The 23,596-nt window shown below is 45.3% G+C and overlaps 1 protein-coding gene and 1 pseudogene across 1 annotated transcript in view; both read left to right on the plus strand.

Moving 5' to 3' along the window:
- ANO10 (anoctamin 10) overlaps positions 1-23,596 on the plus strand; it is a 145,578-nt gene that overhangs the window by 108,428 nt on the left and 13,554 nt on the right. Inside the window, exon 10 of the mRNA XM_006893056.1 lies at positions 12,581-12,697. Within this exon, the coding sequence (XP_006893118.1) occupies positions 12,581-12,697 (117 nt within the window). The remainder of the gene's footprint in view (positions 1-12,580; positions 12,698-23,596) is intronic.
- On the plus strand, positions 10,007-10,864 carry LOC102876626 (annotated as a pseudogene).

Raw genomic sequence — 23,596 nt, forward strand, 5'->3', positions numbered from 1 at the left:
AGGCTTATCCATTGCACTCCGGATGTGCTGACCCCTGCGATTTCCCCAAATGTGGGAAACTCGACTGCATAATTTGTGGTAGTGGGGGACTGCATTTGCGCTTTCCCCTGTAAAACAAAACAAAACAAAAAAACAACAATGGGAGTGACATAGGAGTTGGGGAGGAGACTGAAAAAGATGGGATAAATTATGTATACTGCATTGAAACAGATGAGAGAGAACTGTTTAAAAGGGATATGTGATTAGGTATTATTGTCATGACATGAGTCCAGAACAAAGGCTGCATAGTGGAGTGGACTTGGGGGAGGGATTGTGTAACAATGAAAGAATTTTTCTTTTACTTTTCAAAGAGAAGAATGAACTGGAGGGAGGGAGGGGTGGGCAGGGAGAGAAGTACAACAATGAATGAATGGAAATCCAAAATATCTGTAAATGTTGATTAAAATTGATAATACTAATAAAAAAATTTGGTTTTCATTCAATCATTCCTATATGTTTTGTTTTAGGATATTAATTACAATTTACCCATGCCATTTATTACAGCATCTCATCACATCCCGGCAGTATCATCTCCATGCCGTCACTCTGCCCATCCACACACTGATTGCTGCTCCCCTCCCCCCCCCTTCCTGTCAACCCTTCACTGTCTGGTGTCCTTCCTTCATTTCCCCCTTCCAGGAATCAGTGATGCACAATCCATTCTAGATAAACTGCAGTCCACAAGATGCCTGGTCACCCATCCGTTCCAGACTGACCATCCTTTCACCTGTTCCGATCCTGCCATCACCATGTTGTTGTTGACTGTTGTCAAGTCGAGCACAACTCATAGCGACCCTATGAACAAAAGGCCTGAAGGTTTTCTATTAACTACTGTCATTTGTCGAAGTTCATAGAGTCTCCAGAAGCATGTTGTTTGAGGTGGATGCCACTCCTGCTTCCAGATAGTGAACTGGAAATCCCTTCTTGCACACATGGCTTTGAATTTACTTTGCCATTGAATTGTCAAGACATTCTTTGTTCTTCCTCTTCAAAGCTTTAATACTCACTATGCCCATTTGTCTGTAAATATAAACAGTGTTTGGGGAGGCCAGGAGGCAAGTGGCAGTTCATTTCACCATGGACTGGACTTTAAAGCTACAGCCATTCCATTTCCTTCCAGTGTTCCCCCACCTAGAGGCTCCTACACCCCTCCTTCCTCACCATGCTGATGTCAGATAGAGTCGGGGTCTACAGCCAGCTGTCACGAACGAGCCACACATCAGGAAGCTGATTCCCTGACTTCTCCACACTCTTGCTTGCTTCCAGGAAGCTCCACATCTGGACATTGGTGACTTTGTCCAAGGGAGTAACACCAAAGAGACTGTCTAGAAAATGCTTGTGCAATATTTCAGTAGAAATGTATTCTTTTTCTTAATGAAACCATCCCTGTAGTTAGCTGTGACAGCAAAAATATTTTCTCTAAGCCCAGCTTGCAATGTACAAAGCTCAGACTTTGTGCTCTTTGCTCTTTGAACCACCTGATGCGCTCAGGGGACAGCTGTCATTATTACCCAGTCACCACAGTGCTGCAGGTCACATGATTTCGCTGCACCTGCACAGGCACACAGTGTTATTTTCATTTCTGTCACAGTTTTTATATTTACTGATCTTTGCCAGACTTTCTGGTGTCTTACCTACAATATTGTGGCAGGTTTGATCATCTCCACATTCTCTTGAATCACTGATTTTGGGAATGGGAACAAATATGGATCTCTTCCAGACAAAGCCTCATCTCACATACTTTGGGCATGTTGCTAGAGGGGCTCTTCCTTGGGAAAGGACATCATGCTTGGAAAGGTGGAGGGGCAGTGAAGGAGAGGAAGACCCGCAATCAGGTGGATTGACACGGTGAGGGCAGCAGTGGGCTCGATTGTGTCGGGGATTGTGAGAATGGCACAGGATGGGACAAGGTTCAGATCTGTTCATTGGGTCAGTATGAGTCATGCTCGACTTGATGGCACCTAACAACAACAGAAGTTGTGGCAAGTAGCATTTGTGAATGTATATCAATAATTTTTATGAAGTATTAATTAAAAAAGAAGAAAACACCAAAAAAGGCTTCCACTCAGCTATTTGTAGTGTTGTAACTAACAATATTGTAACTCAATGTAGAGGGATTTTCCAAAATTAAGTTGAGAGTATTAACAAAATCTGAGAAATAGAGAATTTCATCAGTTTACATCTATATTCTATGATTAAGATAAAATAATAAGCATTAAGAAGGAGGCATATCTAGTGCTTGGCATTAAGGGGTTGACCTGCCAATCCAAATCCAAAGGCAGGTAATTTGAGTCTACCAGCAACAGGTAGAAAGGGAGAAAGATGAAGAGCCTCCTTGTGTATGATGTGCAACCTCTGAAAACCTGCTGGTGGTCCCTTGGGTTTTGGGGGGTGGGGCGTGACAACAGGAGAGAGACCACACCAGGTAACAGGTGACACCAGTCTTAGTGATGCCACTGTATCCGGCCTTCATGATGAATAATGATGGTGTCTCTGGGTGCCCTCAAGTTGATGCCAGCTCATAATGACCCTTTGTATAACAGATCTAAATGTTGCCTGATTCCGCGCCCCCCTCACATTCTCTGCTTTGCTCAAGCTCATTGATGTAGGTGTTATAAATGTTATATTTCTCCAGCGAGGCTTAAATTCTCAACTGATGGTCCAGTTAAAAGAAAGAAGTGTATAGTAACAAGGGAGCTCTGGTGGCCTAGTGGCAAAAAGCTGCACTGCAGTCCCAGAGGCATATGGTTCAAATCCACCAGATGTTCTGCTGGAGAAGGAGTAACATGAATCCAGAATCAGAGCTTAGTTCCAGGCATTTCTGAGCACAAAGCTATTAGGTGTTGCTTGGGGGGGTTTTTTTGTTGGTTTTTTTTTACTTGTCAAATGATCAAAATAATTGTTGAAAAAACAAAACCAGCTCGAAATAAAACATAACTCTCCTACAGATTTCACTTCCTTTTACTACCCTCAGATGTGGCGCAGACACCGCTTTGCGCATGAGATGTAGTTCTGACTAGAAGGAACACAGGCTTTACACACTTAAATCTCATTAAAGCCAGATAAGATGTGTTTTTTTTCAGCGCTGCAGGGATTGGCAAAGCCTTGAAAGGCAGCTGTCTCACCCCAGTGTCAAAGCTCAGCCCCATCATTCAGTGAGCTGCACCAATCATAAGCCTCTTGTGCTAGCAAGTCACCAGGAAGCTTTAATCTGCAGGGAAATCATAGAGGCGTAGGAGGAAAAGGAGCACACAGTCAAAACGGTATAATCAGGAAAGAAGCACAGTGCTGCCCCTGCACTGCCTCCATTCCCACCCCCAGACGCAGTCACTGCCAGAAGCTTCCAGCTTGGGTTCCTCCACTAGGCATTACTATAACTTGAGTAGTATCCTTCATTCTCCCGATTTATCAACTTTGACAATGTCTTGATTTCCGGCTTGTACACTTTAATTGTTTAGCACTGTACTGCCCACCCAAAGGTACATGGTTCGAATCTACCAGCTACTCCATGAGAGAAAGATGGGACCTCTTCTCCTGTGTGTTTTACAGCCTCTAAAAACCAACTGGAGGTCAGCTATGAATCATTCCCAATTCGATAGTACATCACAACACCACTTTATCTCTCCCCATGTCATCCTAATTTTTATTAGAAAACGAAATTCTTTGAGAGATTGTCTTTATGACTTTTAAGAGTTGAATCTGTTTCCTTGAGGTGAAACTAAGAAAAGAGGGGATAAATAATGAATATTACACTGAAATAGATGAAGGAAAGAACTGTCTAAAAGAAATATATGATTAGGTATTATTTGCATGACAACAGTCCAGAATAAGAGGTGTATAGCAAAGTGGACTGAGAGGTGGGGGAAGGGAGGAAATTGTGCAACAATGAAAGAATCTTTTTAAATGAGAAAAGTGGAATGGGGGAGGGTAGGAAGGAAAATGTGCAACAATGAATGAATGGAAATCCAAGTTTTCTGTAAACTTTTGTTAAAATTTTTTAAAAATCAATAAAAACCAAAAGATTTAAAACACAAACAAACAAAAAGAGTTGAATCTGGTTCTCAATTTATACATTTTAGATAGTACTGTGCTTTCTCCCAGTGCCCTGCTTTTCGGAAGACTGCTTTTTTGCACATTCTAACTAGCATTGACTCTGACTCAGCTGTGCTTCTCTGGGGAACTGAGTCTGAGACTGGCTTATCTTTGGGACACTGCTCTTGGAAATGCATATTCTGTTCTCTCTTCATTCTGTGTTCAGAATCGTGGCAATTTCTCCCGTTTTGTGGTCTTCTTCCATTTAGAATGTCATTTCCCAGGTCCTTAGGAGATGGACAAAGCAGAAGTCTGTCGTCCTAAACTGGAACCCCCTGAGGTTTTTCCTTAAAAGCCCAAATCTAGAATATCTTTTTAAATCTCCACACCATTAATCATTTCTCATTAATTGGCACTTGGCATGTAATTTGCCTGGCCAATCGGCAGAAGAGGCCTCCTGGAAGGCGTCTCTTTTGTTCGGGGTGGCTGGGCCCGGAACGGAAAGAGGTACCGTGGCAGACACACCACAGTAGAAATCAGATTAGCTTTTCAGAATTCCAAGAACTCAACTCTAATTTGCATTTTCTATTTCCGAAAAGCTAGGGCTGGGGACACGCTGGTCCATAACACAGCTGGCCCTGCTCATCACGTCACAAGTTTGCTCGTTTGTGCAAAATCAAATGGCTCTGTTCCCTTTGTGCACCTGGCGCGAGCCCCCTGAGACTTTGGCAGCCTCGCTGTTGCCAGAGGTGAGCAGTGAGTCCCTGCAGAGGGGGCAGCCCTTTACCTCGGCTCCGGAAAACATCAGCTTCCGAGTGATCATTTTCCCGGGTCTTGTTCTTTTTTTCGATTTCAAACCAAGGCACCCTGTAATCACTTCTTGGGGCCTGTAGTCGGGGGAGCCAACTTCTTTGTGTTCACGAGCTTTAAAATTCTGCGTATCCCTGCACCCTATCTCCCAGTGGTTTTCTCCTTTACTCCCCTTTTCTCAGAATATAATTTTGTGAGTTTTATTTAAAGGAACATTTCGGGTGAAGAACCATAAACATGACTCATAAAATGTCTCACCTTTTTTAGTGGATTGGCTGCGTCCACTACACTATTCTTTTTGAGTGTGATTTTCTTCAAATCTGAGTTGATTCCCATTTCATCTTAGATTCTTTTATTTATATCAACAAGTCAAAATAGCTAACGTGCTTTTTTTACAGGTTTTCTCCCCACCTCCATCCCTCAGATCAGTTAACACAAAAAACCAGTTCTCAGCCTCGTGACAGATTGGCTGTGTGAAGTGTGTAAAGACAAAATTGATCTTTTTAATCGTGGTGCTATAAATGTTCTCTAGGTACTGGAAATGGATTGAGTTCATCCATGTGCTTGACTTGAATTCTAGATCCCAGGTACGAGGAAAAAAAGTGGGAAGGGGGCTTCTTCCTGTTGTGAGGTGCCATCGATTCGGCTCCAAAACTGGAGAAAACACAAACACTGCCATCCTCTCAAGAGAAAGAGGTTGTGGTTATCTATAGGTGCCACCGAATTGGGACCAATCAGTGGGTTTTAGAGACTGTAAATCACATTAGGGGAGACTGCCTATCTTTCTCCTTCAGAGCAGCTGGTGGATTTGAACAGCATACCTTGGGGTTGACAATACAACTCCTCACCACTGGGCCACCAGAGCTCCCTATAGGAAGGGATGAGAGGTCCCATTTATCCTTTCTACAGCACATAACAACAACATCATTCACACACTGCCGGTTCCCTTCTGTTTCTCTTTCTTCTCTTCACGCGTCTTCCTCTAAGCCCAGCATCTCACTGCTGAAGCTTCCTGTCTTTCTCGGTGGCATTTGCTCCATGCAGAATTTCCCAGTAAGTAGGCCTGGGCTTTCTTGCGCTTACTGACTAACCTGTAGTGAACAATGTTGTTATGTGTCGTCGAGTCACCTGTGACCCATAGCGACCTGTACAGCAGCCCTGAAGCCCTGCCCTGTCCTGAGCCAGTCTCACTGATGTCAACACTCCAATCCTCATTGCCCCAGTTACAGTATGAATCCATCTAATTCAGGGTCTTCCCCCCCCCCCCATGTTAAAGATTCTGCTTCTAGGTGTGGCTGGCGACTGTCTCCCTCCCAATCTCACAAATCTTTCTACAGTATCAGATCCTCTTTTTAAGTTTGCATCCCCTGGCAGGGACAGTACTCGGTCAGCACAGGTAAGCTCGCACTTATGGACAACTCCAGAGTGAACAGTTTCATATCTTTCTCATGGAAAGCTGTGGTGAAACCCACGCCCAGTTGCTCCCCGCCGACTGGTTAAGTCCAAGGAAGGATGTGGCGGGAAACCTATGCATCTGTTTAGTGCGTACCTTAATCTGCAGCTCATTGAGGAAACTCTCACAAGCTTGAGCTTACCTTGCTTATCCAGGTGCCCCCTGATCTCCCCACCCCACAGCTGAGAACTCAGGATGTCGGGGGTCACAGGTAGGGTGGGGCCCATTGCTTAGCAGTGAACAACCTGTGAATGGTTGATATCGCTGCACTTTTAGGGGTGTTGTTCATTTTCAAGGATGGTGTGTAGTAAAAGCAGTAACTAGATCACAATACGGAGGATCATAGGAAGCAAACGGCAGCTGCTAGAAGATCTTGAGGGACAGGGAAGTGGTGGGAGAAGGCTGCCATTTAAACGAAACCCCAGGGTCTCCCAGACTCTGCCCACCCCTCATATTCTTCTTAAGCTTCCTGGTGGGTTCCTCCAGCTCCAGCCTGTGGCCTCTTCTCGCCTCCTCTCCTCAGTGCAGATTCATTCATTTTCACGGCTTTGTCGCTTTTATACACACACCAGTGATTTCCAGATCTCCGTCTCCACACGCCCTCTCCTGCCAGCCTCCTGTGTGCATCATTTCAGTGGTAAGGTCAAGAGGACCTCAAGTCCTGCAGATGGTGGTCCTGGCCTCCCCGGGAGCCTCGTGGCCAGTACTCCTCTATGCCTGGGCGCCTTCGTGTCTGCACTTCTGCACCCTCCTGGCGTGTCCCCTCTCCGAGCCCCGAGGATGTGGTTTCCCTTCAGTTCCCCTCCGCCCCTCAGCTGGGTCCCACATCTCCTGCATCACCCGGCTCCTGGTTGTCTCTCTGGTCCCCTGTCTTCTTGTGTCACCACTGTCCTTTGTAATGTGGATTCTCTCTGGAAACTCTTATTCCCCCTTTTATTCTTCACTAATTCTCCCTTTCATGCTTCTGCTTAAACCTCGTTCCCTCAGGAGCCCACCTCAGACCTGCTAAAAACAAGAATGACGACTTGAATATTGTATCTCCTCTGGATGTGGTGATGTTAGGATGATTCAGAGAAATACTTTTCTGTCAACTACACCATGAGCCGGGACGTCACCTCTCTTACCGTGGCATCTTTTAGGCACGTTTAGTGCAGTGTGGTCATGAAGGAAGTGTAAGTGGATGGAAATAACACCCCCTTCCTACTGGCAATTTACAGCCTCCAGAAACTCTCTGGACGGTCAGCTCAGAGTCACCTCTGACTCAACAGGAGCGAGTCAAAGTCAGACTGTGTGCATCTCTCCTGGGAGTTAACCCGGAGCTGTTCAGCAAGAGGTTGAAATCTTGGCATGGATAGGTCAACTAGGAACCTAATTTGAACTGACTCTTCTATTCATTGGTCTTAAAAGTTTATATTATGAAATTGTTTTAGAGAAATAAACTACAGAGAGTTATTCATACAAGCATGTTACCAGATAAATGTTTTCACCAGTTAAAATAGCCTCTTGTTTTGACTGCTATTATCTAGCTGCCTTTCCCCCATTTATGAGGAGTTTTGTGAGCACGCATAGGGTGAGGGGACCGTGTGCAGGGAGGTCTGTGGCAGCCGTGCCGCTCACTCATGCAGCATGCAGGCCTGGCCGGAGAATTCACGCAACTTCCCTACACGCTACATTCAGGGAAGCCTGCTCTTCCTCACAGGGTGTTTTGGTGTTTTTTCCCCCTCACTAATTGCCAGCCAAACCTGGAGGAAGATGACCTTTGGGAGGGATGGAAGACCAGTGAGTTGGCCATGGTGAAACTCCCGCAGCTTGTGGCCTCTCATTGGCTGGAAAACATAGATTTCTCTTTCTTTCCTAACCTATTTATTGTTAAATATTTCTACTGGAGAGACTAAGTCTTCTATAAAATGATCTCTCAGTACTTTAAAGCATGATGGAATGGCACAGCATAGCATTTTCAGAATTGTCTGTTTATTTGTGAATTGGATCCAGGTCAGAAAGGCTACAGATGGTTTCGTCTGATCCATGCACTGTTATATACACATTTTCTTAGATTGTTGTTGTTGTTATGTGCCACTGAATTGACTATGACTCATAGCAACCGTTTCCACAATAACTCTGAACCCTGCTCTATCCTGAGCTGGTTTCACTGTCTCTGACACACCTGCCCTCATTACTGCAATTATTGTGTCAATTCCTCTCATCCAGGGTCTTCCTCTCTTGTGCTATTCCTCGACCCTTCCAAGTATGATATCACTTTCCAAAGACTGGTCCCTCCTGGCTACATGCCCCAAATGCCTGAGACTGAGTCTCAATATCCCTGTCTCCAAGGAGCAGTTTGGCTTCACCCTCTCAGGATAGACCTATTCGTTCTCTTGGCAGTCCATGGTATGTTCATTACTCCTCTCCAGCACCACAGCTCAAAGGCATCAGTTCTTCATCTGTCATCCTTAGTTATTTAGTTCTCTAATGCACAGCAAGTAATTGCAAAAACCATGACCTGGATCAGGTGCACCTTAGTCTCTAAACTGACTTTCTAGCTCATCAGCCCTTTTGAGGGATCCCAGACAGCAATTTCCTAATGCAATCTTCTGATTTCCTGACTGCTGGTACCAAGAATGTTGATTGTGGAACCGACCAAGCTGAAATTGTTAACAATCTCAATCTCTTCTCCATGTATTATGATGCTGCCAGTTGGCCCCGGGGTGAGAATCTTTGTTTTCTTGATGTTGAGCTTCAATCCATATTGCAAACTACAGTCCTTTACCCTCTGAAGCAAATGCTTCAGGACCTCCTCTGTTTTAACAAAAAAGGTTGTGTCATCTGCGTAATGTAGGTTGTTGATGAATCGTCCTCTAGTCCTGATGCCACTTTCCTCCTCATAAAGTCCAGCCTCTCAAATGATCTGTTCTGCATATAGATTGAAAAGGCATGGAGACAGGATGCATCCCTGACACACTCCTTTTCTGAGTCTATAGATCTCTAATTAGTACTTTCCACTGTCTTCTCTGGTGTGACAGTCACATTTACGTGAGGGCTGCCTGTCCCTGGTCCACTCCAGATCTCTCATTAATCCCAGACAGTGGCTGGCCTGCCCTGGGGCTCTGCCAATTTTCTTGTCTTCTGATTTAATTATTACTTGTTCTGGCATGATGCTGATTCCCTTCACTGTTCCATGCTTCTCTCAGGAGAGTTTCATTTGTTATTTACCCTTCATCATCCCTTTGAAAATGTTACAGTAAAGATTCCATTTAAATACTTCCAGCTGCTTGCTTTTCTGGCCAGTTATTCAATGCAACCTTTTCTAGAGTCTGTTCCATCTCCTCCATTGACTTTCTTTCTTTTTTTTCTTTTACTAAAATTTTTATTTTATACTGATTTACTTACAAAGTTCATTTACATTGTTTTTCACACTGTCTCTTTCCCATTTCCTTTACCCACCCCTCCCTCCCTCCATCAAACTGTGCAACCCTATTATTATACCAACCCCCCATCCTCACCCCTCTTTTCCCCCCATTGGGTCCTCATGCACATTGTATTAGTTATTTTTCTATTTCTACAATAATGGTCTCATACAGTATTCATTCTTTCCATTGACTTTCTTAATGCCTATCAATTTTCTCTCTTTTAAAAATTATTTCGCCCTCACCGACAAGTGACAGTTGAGTCGCCATGTCCAGCTATCCGTACGGGCAGGGTTGCCCAGGAACTGCAGGACAAGCACCTGGAGCCCCTCCAGGCAGCTACTACCCTCCGCCCACCCATGGTGGCCAGTATGGAAGTGGGGTACCTCCAGGTGGCGGTTTTGGGGGTCCTGCACCTGGGGGCCCTTATGGACCACCAGCTGGTGGAGGACCTTATGGACACCCTGGAGGACTCCCTTCTGGAATTCCAGGAGGACCCTATGGCAGTGCAGCCCCAGGAAGCCCCTATGGTCAGCCACCTCCAAACTCCTATGGCGCCCAGAATCCTGGGCCTTATGGGCAGGGTCCTCCTCCAGGCGGCGCCCCTCCCAATGTGGATCCTGAGGCCTACTCCTGGTTCCAGTCGGTGGACTCCGATCACAGTGGCTACATCTCCATCAAGGAGCTGAAGCAGGCTCTGGTCAACTCCAATTGGTCCTCATTCAATGATGAGACGTGCCTCATGATGATAAACATGTTTGACAAGACCAAGTCAGGCCGCATCGATGTCTATGGTTTCTCGGCCCTGTGGAAATTCATCCAGCAGTGGAAGAACCTCTTCCAGCAGTATGATCGGGACCACTCAGGCTCCATCAGCTACACAGAGCTGCAGCAAGCTCTGTCTCAAATGGGTTACAACCTGAGCCCCCAGTTTACCCAGCTCTTGGTCTCCCGTTACTGCCCGCGCTCTGCCAATCCCTCCATGCAGTTGGACCGTTTCATCCAGGTGTGCACCCAGCTGCAGGTGCTGACTGAGGCCTTCAGGGAGAAGGACACAGCTGTGCAGGGCAATATCCGGCTCAGCTTTGAGGACTTCGTCACCATGACAGCCTCTCGGATGCTCTGACTCTACTCCTCTGTAGAGTGGAGTGCCCTGGGGGGACCCTTCCTGGCTCCTTAGAGAGGGAGGAGCGTGTAGGCCTTTTCCCTAAACATTCTCCCTTTTTCTGATGTTGCACTGTTCCCAGAGATGGTTGGGAGTTCTGTGTCATGGCCACCAAATAGTGGCAGACATGACGAAAACACTAGGTGTTGAATGTCCCTGAGCAATTAAAGGGCACAGCTTTCATCAGGAATGGGAGATAACAGTCATTGCAGTGGATTTAGGTCCTGCCGGCTGGACGGGGCCTCTAGCTTTTCCTTCTCAGCCCTGACACCAGTGGGAAGTGCCCAGCACACTCCTAGCACCTGTGTTTCCTCACCTGTGCTGTTCTGTCAGAGCTCAGTTTCTGTAAGGTGGAATCTGATCAAGCATGGAGGGATTTGTCCACAGGACCAGGGTGTTTGATTTGACCACCACCCATGCCCACTGGGCCAGTGTGTTAATGGGAGCCGCCTGGAGGCTGGCCCACCTTGGATGATGTGGACAGTCTGGTACCTTCGGCCAGGCTTCTGCTCTCCCTAGCTGCGTTCTCACTTGCCTGCCATGCTCTGCTTGGCTTCAGTCCTCGAGGGACCATTGCCACTTCCCACGGCCAATGTTTTCATTTTTATTTGCCATTTTGTTTTGTGGTTTTTTGTTTTTTTTTTTTTTTCATTTGGGGCCAAAAGTCTGGTGAAACTATTAAGCTTCAATAAAAGAATGATAACTCTGGAAAAAAAATTATTTCATAGCTTTTAATATGTAGTCAAGTATTCATGCTACCATCAAAGAGGCAACCTTGTTCTCTTACCCCTTGAGATTTCTGTGGTGTCAATCCCGGACTCACAAGATGGTGTGGGAATTGGAAGAGCATCAGTGAGTCAAGTGTCTGAAGACCAGGGTGTCCGATGGAGAATGTACTATTGCCTTAGTTCTGAAGAGAAAGAAGCATATTACAAATCTTATTGCACTGTATGGAACTTCTTTATGATGCTGGTACAGAAGAAAAAGATAACACCATTTAAAGTTTTCTACTTCTATAATGAAAAAGATACAATTTATATTTCCATATACCTGCCCTATCTGTAAGGAGTCAGCAACATAAGCTGTTGTTGTTGTTGTTAAGTGTCGTTGAGTCGTAGGTGACTCATAGCGACCCTATAAATGAAAGACCTGGACACTTGTGTAACTTTCGTCCTTTCAGTAACCTAAGCTAGCGTACCTTAATCAATCAGCTAATATTTACTGATTATCAGTTACTGAAGGAAATGGTCCTGGCTACTGTTTGCGATGCGGATGATTATGCATTTGATATTTAAGACACAGGTACCGCTCAGTCTGGAGCACAGTGTCGGGTGGAGAACACTGGGCAGAGGAGTTGGGAAATGGCTCTGTAAATAGCAAATGCTAAGATACATTGGAAATTAAGGTGTGGATTAAAAAACCTAACTTAATGGAAAGCTTTTAGGAAGAAATTTCATGTTTAAAAGAAAACAATAATAAACGGTATCAATTTATGGCAATAATTGTTTTTTAAAGAATAAGCTAAGTAAGTACCGACTAGGTCACAGCAGGGTGGATGAATTATAACCAGTGGACCAGTGACATGCTTCACAGGCCAGTAATTAGAAACACTCCAGACTCATTTGCTATTTTGTTTGCTTGTACATCTTGTCAACATGTTTCCTCTCTCGTTTTCAGCACGCCCTTCTGGCTTTAAAGTTCGTCGTTGCATTTGCCATACCTGATAAACCGAGGCACATCCAGATGAAACTGGCCAGGTTGGAGTTTGAGTCCTTGGAAGCCCTCAAGCATCAGGTAAGAGAAAGTCTCTTGAGCAACAGAGGCATTCGCTTAGCAAATGACAGGAAACATCGTTCAGAAGCATCAGGCTCAGATACTGCTTCAGCCTTGAGGTCACAGCTTTAGATAACAGATGGCGGAGCAAAACCTGAATCCTAACAATATGGACTAGACATAGGCTTAAAGAAGTAGACAGAAGCCTTCAGGCAATGTCACGTAAAAGTAGAGCTGCTTCCTACAAAAGAGCAAGACTTAGATCCCTGCGAATTCACACTCCGCAGCTCCCCTCACTTTATGCTTTTCTTCTGTACATGATGGAAGGAGTAAATGCATCAGTAGAGTTCTGAATAATATCTTTTTTTAAATTTTTTGTTTTATTATTTTTGTGTGAGTATACCGTCAAATCAGATCTGACTGGTACAGGAGGAGATTGTCCCTCCTTCCCCGGCAGAGCATCTGGTGGATTCAAACCGTGCGCCTCTGGGATTGTAGTTGCAGCTCCTTGCCACTAGGCCACCAGAGCTCCCCCTGAATAGTATCTTGAGAAAAGCGAGAGAGAATGTGTGAACAGGAGTGGTGGGAAACGGTCATTCATGTCGGAACTTCTTTGCCCATGACTTCCACTTTCTGTTGTTGAGTAACATCAAGTGGGAACCAACCCACAGCTGGAGGTGACCCATCCTTCTCCCGAAGAGCGGCTGGTGGACTCAAACTGCGTGCCTTTGGGAATTGCAGCTCAGCTCGTGCCTTTGGGAACTGCAGCTCAGCTTCTTGCCGCTAGGCTACCAGACAGACACAAAAACAAGTGAGAGAAAAGTATCTTTAAACCAGCCTGAATTTCACCAGGAATCCCTGTGTGGCACAAGTGATTAAACACTTGTGTACTGACGGAAAGGTTGATGATTTGAGCCCAGCAAAGGGGCCTTGGAAGAAAAGCGTATGGACGTGTTTCTGAAAGGACACATCCTTGAAAACCCTGGGTAGTTCTACCCTGTGGCACACGGGGTCACTGTAAATCACAGTAAACTAGATAGCAACTGGTTCGGATTATATGTTAATTTGTCTGTGGGTTTGAGTGTTGGTGGGTGATCTTATTTTCTTTTTAGAAATAATATTTTCTTGAGTGTTTGGTGAAAGTTTACAGAGCAAGTTAGTTTCTCCTTTGGCAGTATCCACAGCAATTGTCCCGGTGATGTTAGCTGTGCTTACCACAACGTGTCAGCATTCCCTTTAGTCCTAGTCTACTTGCTCCTTTCCCAGGATGTTATATCTCTGCCCTGTTATCTCTTCATCTTTGAATTGTTGACCTTTTGATGCCTTATTCAGTTACTACAAGTTATCCCCTTATTTTGCGTGACACTCTGCTGTTTCACTAAAAGGTGATCTTGGGGAACAGACTCTGTTCTAGTTTTAAGAGTATCTCAGTGAGACAGTCTCACCCGTTACAAAATGTTACTGTATAAAAGTGCCCATTTACAGAGAAACCAAAACTATAGACTCCAAGATAATAATTGGATAGTAATTATGAAAACAATATGGGTAATCTGGGGAAGACCTGAGGCATTCACTGCAGGTCAAGGACTGCAGCCTTCAATATGGATTTGAAGCTCAACATCAAGAAATTAAAGATTCTCACCACTGAGCCAATTGGCAGCATCATGATAGATTGAGAAGAGACTGAGATTGATAACAGCTTCTGATTGCTTGGCTCCACGATCAACTCAGTACCAGTAGCCAGGAAATCAAAAGATTAATTATATTTGGGAAGTCTGCTGTCAGGGACCTCTCCAGAGTATTGAAGAGCAATAGTGTCAGTGTAGAGACTCAGGTGTGCCTGATCCAAGCCATGGTCTTCACAGTGACTTGATATGCATCAGAGAACTGGACAATGGATTAAGGATGTTAGAAGAAGAATCAGTGCTTTTGGATTGTGGTGCTGGAAAAGAATTGCAACTCATAGCGACCCTATGTACAACAGCCCTAAACTCTGTTCTGTCCTGTGCCAACTGCACCATCTCCGATACACCCATTCCGATTACCCCAGTCACTGAATCAATCCACCTCATAGAGGGCCTTCCCCTCCTGCGCCGCCCCTCCACCCTCCCAAGCATGATGTCCCTCTCCAAGGACCTGTCCTGGTTCAAATCCACACCACTTGCTCCGCGGGAGAAGGATGGGCAGTCTCCTCCCGTGTGTGTGATTTACTGCCTCAGAAGACCCACTGGAAGGTCACCAATGGCTAGGGGTTAACTTTAAAACATGTAACAACTGTTGGCAAAATAGAATAATTATAATAGGGTCAGGGTTCTAGAATGTAAATGTAATTGAATCTAAGTTGAAATTGCCTTTCAGCTCTTGCTAGGCTATGGCCTTACCTGACAAAAGTATATCAAAACTTAATCCTTGAAACGTTTTTATTAGCAAAGATTTTGAGACAATTAGATTCCTCAGTATGGGTGGGACTAGTTCAGTAACTGGAGGCTCAGAGGTAAGAATCTGCGCTGCAATCACAGAGACACATGGTTTGAATCCACCAGCTGCTCTGCGGGAGAAGGATGGACAATCTCCTCCTGTGGGATTAACTGCCTCTGAAAACCCGCTGGAGGGTCAGTGATGGGTTGGCCGTGGCTCAACGACAAACAACCACAATGTGATCAAATACTATGAACCTGTTTGTTTTGTTTTCAAACTCGGGTGTGTAGATATGTGCTCTAGCTATTAGTGAACAAAGCAAAATAAGGAACATCCATTCATTAAGTGAATGGAAATACAAAATCTCTGTAAATCTTCATTGAAATAAATAATTTTTTTTAAAAAAGAAACTAATTTGATCCCTTTTTAGTCAAAATGTAATGAAAATGAGGAGAGAAAAAGAAGTCGATGCTGATACGTGAATTTTTCCTCCTGGCAGGGCGCAAAGTTAGAACAGTCTTTCCTTTTGAGAAGCTCTAAGATTTCCCTTTTCATGGGCTGTTTGCATTTTCTTTCCATGCACATATAGATTAACTTTTTTAAGAGAAACAGGAAGTCCTTGTGAGGAACGTTATTAGCTGTTTGTTATCCATATACTTTTTTCTGTATTTATTAATGCAAATGCAGACAGGACTGAAGTTCTCCTTCATGATTGAAATTGTTCATTATAGGCTGTAGGGTCAGAACGACTCCTGACTGGCCCTCTCGTGGGTTTCAGAGGCTGTAAATTGCACAGAAGGAAATGGCCCAGCTTTCTCCCTCAAAGCAGCTGATGTAATCGCTTCAGTTCCCCAGCACTGTCTGCAGACGTCATTGTTGTTAGGTGCTGTCAGATGGAGTACAGCTCATGGTGATGTTGTAAATAACAGATTGGAACCCTGTCCAATCCTGGGCCGTCTTCACACTTCCTTACACACTAGAGCCCATTGCGACAGTCCCCGTGTCAGTCCACCTGGTTGAGGTCTTCTTCTCCTTCGCCAGCTCCCCACCTTTCCAAGCATCATGTCCTTCTTCAAGGAATAGCCCCTTCCAACAACATACCTAAAGTATGTGAGGCGAAGTCTCATCATCATTTTTGCCTCCAAAGAGCACTTCGTGTGGGCATATTCTTTACACAGCCTTCCCTCTGTCATTTTTCTTTTTACAAACAGAGTGTCCCTTTTTTATTTAAAGAAAATATTTTCATGATCAAGTGAACTTTATTTTTGTGCCCTGTGTAATGTATGTGTAAAATCTGAAGTCCTGAATCAGGTGTGGGTACAGTTTAAAATATGAGAAAAAAGTGAGATTTGCTTAATAAATTCTCCTAGTTGTCCAGAACCACTCCTCCTACCGCGCTTGCCCTCCTTCCACTTTGCAGAAGAAAGACATGCCTGTCTTGAACCCCACATTTTCCCTATCCTCGGGGGTCACAAACTCCAGGATGGCAGAGAACCTTGCAGAGTGTCAGACGTGTCAGGGACTAAGCTGCATCCACAAAGGCATCCCAATCTTTCATCCAGCAAAAAGAAATTCTTTCTAAAATGCTTCCAACACTTATGCCCAATAATTACTTAGTTGTTGTTGTTGTGTACTGTAGAGTCAGAACCTACCCATAGTCAACCCTCCAGCAGGCTTTCAGAGGCAGTTAACTGCACGGGAGGAGATTACCCATCTTCCTCTCCAGAAACAGCTGATGGATTCGAACCACATGCCTTCGAGATTGCAGCACACGTTCTTGCCTCTAGGCCACCACAGCTCCTTGATTATTTATTTATGTATTGGACTTTTATTTAATGATAATTGTTAATATTTGTTCATTAATAATGACTGTACCGATCAGTCTAGAAGAAAAATCTGAAGGCCTTTAAATGAAATTTATGAACAAATTATTGTAGTAGTGAAGTGAGAATGATTGATACAGACTTCCAAGAAAAACAATATATTTTGTTTATTTATAACGGCATATCCATTATTTAGAGGAAGTGGAAATAAAATGTGATTGCAAGAGGAAAGACGGGGAAATTGAACTTTTTTTTTCAAGAGCATGTCATAAATGGTGAATGTGAAGTTGTTGGGTATTTACAGGCCCTTGGATATCCTTAAGAGTTTTTGACCAGTTTATTAGTAAATCACATTTATACTTAACATTTTTATCATTATTTGATGAAACATTTTGGAGGTCAATCTGAAATTGGAATGGGATAGGGCCTTGCATCAAAATATAGGGAGCTCTGGTGGCCTAGTGGTAAGAAGCTGCACTGCAATCCCAAAGACACATGGTTCGAATCCACCAGCTGCTCTGCGAGAGGATGGCCAGTATCCTCCTGTGCGATTTACTGTCTCTAAACACCTGCCAGAAGGTCAGTGATGGGTTGGTTCCTAGCTGACAGTACACAACGACAACAACGTGGGGGAGGGGTATTGTTTCTCTATGAGTTTGGTTAATCAGACGTCTCCACTGATTGCATTCCTTCTATTCCTTGTACCATGTCCACTGGTACTTGTCCACTCGGGAAAGCAGCTCACTTCCTGGCTGGTGTGGCTCCGCCTTGACTCCAGGTTGCAGAGAGAGCTCATTTCTTGTAAGATCTTACACAGGATTTCACTTTCCTATGTACATGTAGGTCTGAGGCTTCGTCTGACATACTTTGGACATGTCATAAGGAGGGACCAGTCCTTGGAGAGGGACATTATGCTTGGGTGGGTGGACAGCACAGGAGGGGAAGGCCCTCTATGAGGTCGGTTGATTCAGTGACTGGGATAATCGGGATGGGTGTATCAGAGTGCGATTGACACAGGACAGGGCAGAGTTTAGGGCTGTTGTACACAGGATTGCTATGAGTTGCAGGCAACTCGATGGCACATAACAACAACAACAACATGTACATGTGGCTAAATGCAGAAGATCTCTGTTGATGCTTTATCTTACTGACATGCCACGTGTAATTAAGTACCTGAAGGCATGCTGCAGGGCTGTTAAACTTGCTTCAAGAGCTGTGAGGGGTCAGGCAAAGAACTGCTCAAGTCCTTCTCACCTTCCAGGTAGACTCTGTATATAGTTGGTGATGCAAAGGCCTATTTTCACAAGTAGTGTTTGTTTGCACTTCTCCTCACTAGAAATGAAAGCTGACTAAAATTCTATCTCATGCTATTTAAAAAAGAAAAAAAACTAGTGTCATTTCTAGGACCTAGCAAATTTTTCTTTTCTCCAACTTTGGAAATATGTGGAACCTCAACTTAATTATTCTTAATGCCAGTTCAGAGGCCGCAATGAGAATGGAGTTGTTGAAAGCATATTTAAGAACGAGTCTAATGCCCGACTCGTCTCCAGACTCATTAATGCCTCAGCAACCAGAAGTCAACAGGTGCCCATCAATACAAATTATTACTACTTATTGATCATAATACTTATTAATCATAATTTTATTGATTAATGTCATTACTTTGTCAGTGCAATTCCCATTTTATTTGGCAAAACCTGACTGAGAAATTTAAGTCTTCAGATAGTTCTTAAATTGGGATTTGAATAAGAGTCAAGTGTAGGGTGTCTTTTTTTTTTAATACACATTGCTAGACCTTGCTTCCTGAAGATTCTGATTCCCTAAATTAAAGGCAGAGTTCAGGTGACAGCGTTTTTTTTAAAAGCCTGCTACAGTTTTACTCTTGAGAGCCCTGGTGGCTTAGTGGAAAGGAGTGGTGCTGCCACCTCAAAGGCACGCGGTTTAAACCCACCAGCGGCTCCATGAGGGAAAGACAGAGTGTCTCCTCCCGTGCAGTTCCCAGTCTCTGGAAACTTGCTGGAAGATGAGCTGTGAGTCAGTTCTGACTTGACAGGACACACAAGCTGACCGTATCCTCCCACCCTCCCACACTGTTTGCTTCTTTTTTTTACTTTGAAGCTCTTTATGGTCAGGGTATCCAACTGTTCACCTTCCTGACCTCTTTATGCCTCATTTGTTTGTTTTCTTAAATGATTGGGTTCCCTGGTCTAATCTCCATTTTTATCCCAGCACCTGAAAGGATTCCAGGCTAGCACCCTGGGCCTGTTTGGAGACTGTTGTTCTGTGGGTCCTGGTTGGTCCTCAGCCTGTGAGGTGAGGGAGGGACTGAACGCTGGGGTGAATGTAGAAGGGAGACACGCTCCAGGTTCTTGTCTCAGCATCAGATAGGAAGCTGTGTGGTGTTTCTAAATATAATGGCAGGAGACAAACTGGAGGAGGTGCAGCTGTTTGCCTTGTAAAGGGCATTTTAGAATGCTAAGGCTGAGGCTGGCCGAGACCTTTAGGAAGACTTCTAGACAGTAAATATCATCCTGGAGTGCCCTTTTATTGCTTCTCAAATTGATTTCTTTAACTCTCAGTAATTTTAAAGATCCAGTTATAAATAGAAAGGAGTCTTATCAGCCCGTGGCCTGGAGCACAAGGACACCACATCCTCAACCCAGACCACGGGAGGGAGGGAGCACTCAACGCGAGGGTGCCAAGTTCTCCTGAGGCTGCGGCCCAAGCCTTTGGGGAGCAGAGCAGCTTTTGAGATGTGTCACAAGAGCAAGGCAAGGACGTTTGGAAGACATCATAATTCACAGAGTGGTCCATGTGGCCTTCAAATCTGCCGTGGCATCCTGGGCCACACAACAAGGTCCCACACTTGCCTTGTTAGTTGCTCTTGAATCTGACTCTTGGTTACTCTGTGTGTTGCAGAGAAGAACTATTACCCCAAAGCTGCTGGTGAACTTGAACCACTGACCTTTGGGTTAGTAGCCCAACATGCAATGCATTCAACTTCCAACCATAAGAATAGAACAGGAATTGGTAGCGTGCATTGCATTGTACATGGGTCACCGTGCTGAGGGAGCCTCTTGTTGTTGTTAGGTACTGTGGAGTTGCCTGCAAACTCATAGTGGCCCGATGGACAACAGCTCGGAGCCCTGCTCTGTCTTGAACCAAATGACCGTGACACACCTGCCCCTACTCCCCCAGTCACTGAGTCAATCCACTCTCATAGTGGACTGCACTTAACAGCGTGCTTATTTTAAGCCATCCGCTGAGTGTGTCCAAGCTGTAAACTTTTCTTTTTTACTTCTGTGCTCTCAAGTTATGGTAGGTATAGAAGTGTTTTTAATGAAAAGTTGGAAGTTTTACAGGCTGGAAAGAGTGCAAGAGCATTTGACCATTGAACACCTCATCACATACTGTTTTGCCAACATCTAGTTTGTAAGGAAATGTTGAATACAAAGAAAAAAATCGGCCTCCAAGAAAGCCAGTGTTGGGCAATGGCAGAGCCGCATCCCCTGGAGAAGTGGATGATGGTCCGTTTACTTGGGACCTCAGTCGGGTGCGGGGGTGGTCTGCCTTTTTTGCTAGAGTTGGGTTGTGGGAGCTGAAGGACAAATGATTGGAGGCATCACCTTGAGTCAGAGGGGGTGGGGGTGGGGCGGGTGGACTCAGAAGGGCAGGAACCATGGCAGAGAGCAGATCGGGCACCCAGATACCAGAGTCTCGGCAGCGGCCAGGTAGGTGATGGCCTAAACCGCATTTGCTGCGGTGACCTTGTACACCAGCCCAGTTAGGCCTCCGTGGCACCATTGACACATTGAGAAGCCTGGAAAGAGACAGGCTGTATGAGCTTGAACTTGATTCTCTGCTTGTTTCAACACAACTCAAAGATGCCTGAGTCACTCTTGGCACCCTGTGCTCTTGGATCCACAGATTTACCTTGTAAGAGACACTGTAGAGAATGGTGTGGTGCAATTCTGAATGCTACCCACTGCCAGCAAGTTAAGTCTGGCTCACAGAGATCCCGTAGGACAGAGTGGAACTGCCACAGGGGTCCCCAAGGCTGTCACTCTTTTTTGAAAGCAAGCTGCCTCATCTCTGTCCACAGAGCAGCTGGTGACTTCGAACGTCTGACCCGATGAGTCACAGTCAAGTGCTTCAACCACAGCACTATCTAGGCTCGTTTTCCTAAGTGCAGTGACTTCCAGACTTAAGACTGCTCCAATTTCTTATAAGAGTATGTTCAGATAAATATCCCCAGTGAATACTAAGGGAGCTCTGGTGGCTCAGTGGTAAGGAATTGTGCTGCCGTCCCAAAAGTACATGGTTTAAACCCGCCAGCTGCTTCATGGGAGAAAGATTGGCAGCCTTCTTCTGGACGGTTGGCATGAGTTGGTTCCAACTCCATGGGACGCAACAACAACAGCAAATATTAAACCATCAGTGGGGTGGTTTGGGGAGAAAGCCAGTATGTCATCAACCTCCCCTTGTGTCACGAAAAGGGAATTACGTGCTTTTTCTTCCAACAGTCTCATTAAAGAGTGGATCTTAACTTATATGATAGAATGGTGAAATTGCCCTTCATGTTCAAAGTACTGTAAAATGAAATGCCACTGACGATGCTTAGTGACCCTGAGGTGACAATTATGTACATTAAAGGCATTTTCTTGCCTGGGAAGGACTGTATTCATCTTCCCATTAAGTCAGAGTATTGAAATGTGGAGGTGCTAGGAGAGGGGAAGATCACCTTGCAGACCCTTGAAATGATAGACTCTCAGGGTGTGGAGGTGTGGACCATGCCGCAGAGCCTTGTGCTGGGGGCCGCATGCGCCTGAGGACAGCTCGGAGCCTTGGAGCCTCAGAGTTGTGCGTGACGAGATGCCTCCTCCTCTCTCCTGGTTACCCAGTGGCCACCAGCTCCGGGACCAGAACTTCACATGTGTTATGCTTTGCTGGGAGATGAAATGAGGCCAGAACTGCCCCTCCTTAGCCAGCGTGCTGCTCCTCAGACCAGCTCCACGGCTCCACTTGCCCCTTCCATGTGGGCCAGAGTGGGAATCAGACCGGAGATGACGTCAGGCAGGTAGAAGAGGAGCAGCCTGCGAGCCCTGAGTGGGCTTCTCACCCCGGTGGAGGGAGGTGCTGGGCGTGTGGTGATGTGGGTGAGAGCAGACTCACGCTTCCTCAGCGTGTTTGTAAGTTTAGCTCACAGGTGAAGCCTGGCATGAACTTTTAACTTTTTCATTTTCCTTTTTAAGATGTCACGAGCTTACATTTCCTTCTCTTTACTTACGAGTTGTGTGATCTTTTCCCTTTTTCTTTTAAATCTTCAATGTGTCTTAGTTTTCAGAGAGAAGGGAGGTTAGAGTCTTTCTTTCCAGAATCGTCGAAAGTAGAATGTGAACAAGTCTCAGGGTCCTTGATGTTTCATCCACCAGCGTAAGTCCTTCCTGTCCCTGTGTCCATGTGAGGCCTCAGCTCACAGCCTCTGAGGCAGGAGCTGGGGAAGCATACACTCGTTCTCTGTCACCAGCTGCTCACTGCACCTTATGTCGGCCACTCGCCCTGAACTCACCAGGTCCCAAGCCCCCTGACGAGTGACCCCAGGCAGCATGACTAACTGTGAAGGCAGAGCACCCGCATGCAGCAAGGAGTTGCTGTGGCTTTGGGGTTTTTTTGTTGGTTTTTTTACTGTATTGTTTTGTGTTTGAAATGGAATGTGCTGTGCAACAGAAAAGGGAGCTCTGGTGGCCTAGTGGTAAGGAGCTGCACTGCCAACCCAAAGGCTCGTGGTTCAAATCCACCAGTTGCTCAAAAAAGATGAGCAGCCACGTCTCATGCAGTTTACTGCCTCTGAGAGCTTGCTGGAGGGTCAGCTATGGGTCGGTTCCGACTCAACAGTACATAACAACACGCAGTGGAAAAGATGAGTGCGTTTCCAAAAGCTCTGATCAAGTTTAGGTCTCTGATATGAAAGGGAGGTGAGTATCAGTCTGATACACCGCACACAGGTCTGACGGCCTCTGGGTAGGTCAGAATTCAGAGTCTTTCAAGAAGTTTGAGAGGCCCCTCTGAGCCACCTCTTCCTTCCTTCATGCGTTAGGCAGTTCGTTTCACAGTCATGTTAAACTGCAGAGCTAAAGTGTGATAATCCACCCATCACTAAAATGAGAGCAAGGACAGAGTGCCTTCCACGTCAGGTCAGCGTGAGGCTCAGCCGAGACAGGGAGACGCACAGTGTAAGGCGGGGAGGGGAGCATGAGCGTGAGGAAGAGGATGGAGCAAGACCGCCTCACACCTGGGGGGTCCTGGACCACTGGGTGAATCCAGGCAGGAATTCTGGGATCAAATGAAACCACAAAGCTGGTCTAGGATGTTGAGATGGAATTCCAGCTTGCAAAAGCCCCACCCATCCCCATGTCGATTCCAGTGGGGCCAGCTGGGCCGTACTAGTCAGTGAGGGCAGTGACAGCTGGTGTGTCGTGGTGTTTGGAAAGATGAGGCGAGCCCCACCCTTCGGTCCTCAGGGCTCGGGACCGTTGAACAGCCATTTTAAAGCTAATCTTTCTCACATATTTATCTCTAATTCATAAATGATAATATTTTTCAAAATATCTTCATTAAATAGCCAATATCAGCCCCCTTTCTTAAAAATTTAAAGTAAAAAAAATTTTTATACTGGTGT

Source organism: Elephantulus edwardii, unplaced genomic scaffold (assembly GCF_000299155.1).
Source record: "Elephantulus edwardii isolate Elephantulus edwardi_28Jun2011 unplaced genomic scaffold, EleEdw1.0 scaffold00121, whole genome shotgun sequence".
Classification (NCBI taxonomy): domain Eukaryota; kingdom Metazoa; phylum Chordata; class Mammalia; order Macroscelidea; family Macroscelididae; genus Elephantulus; species Elephantulus edwardii.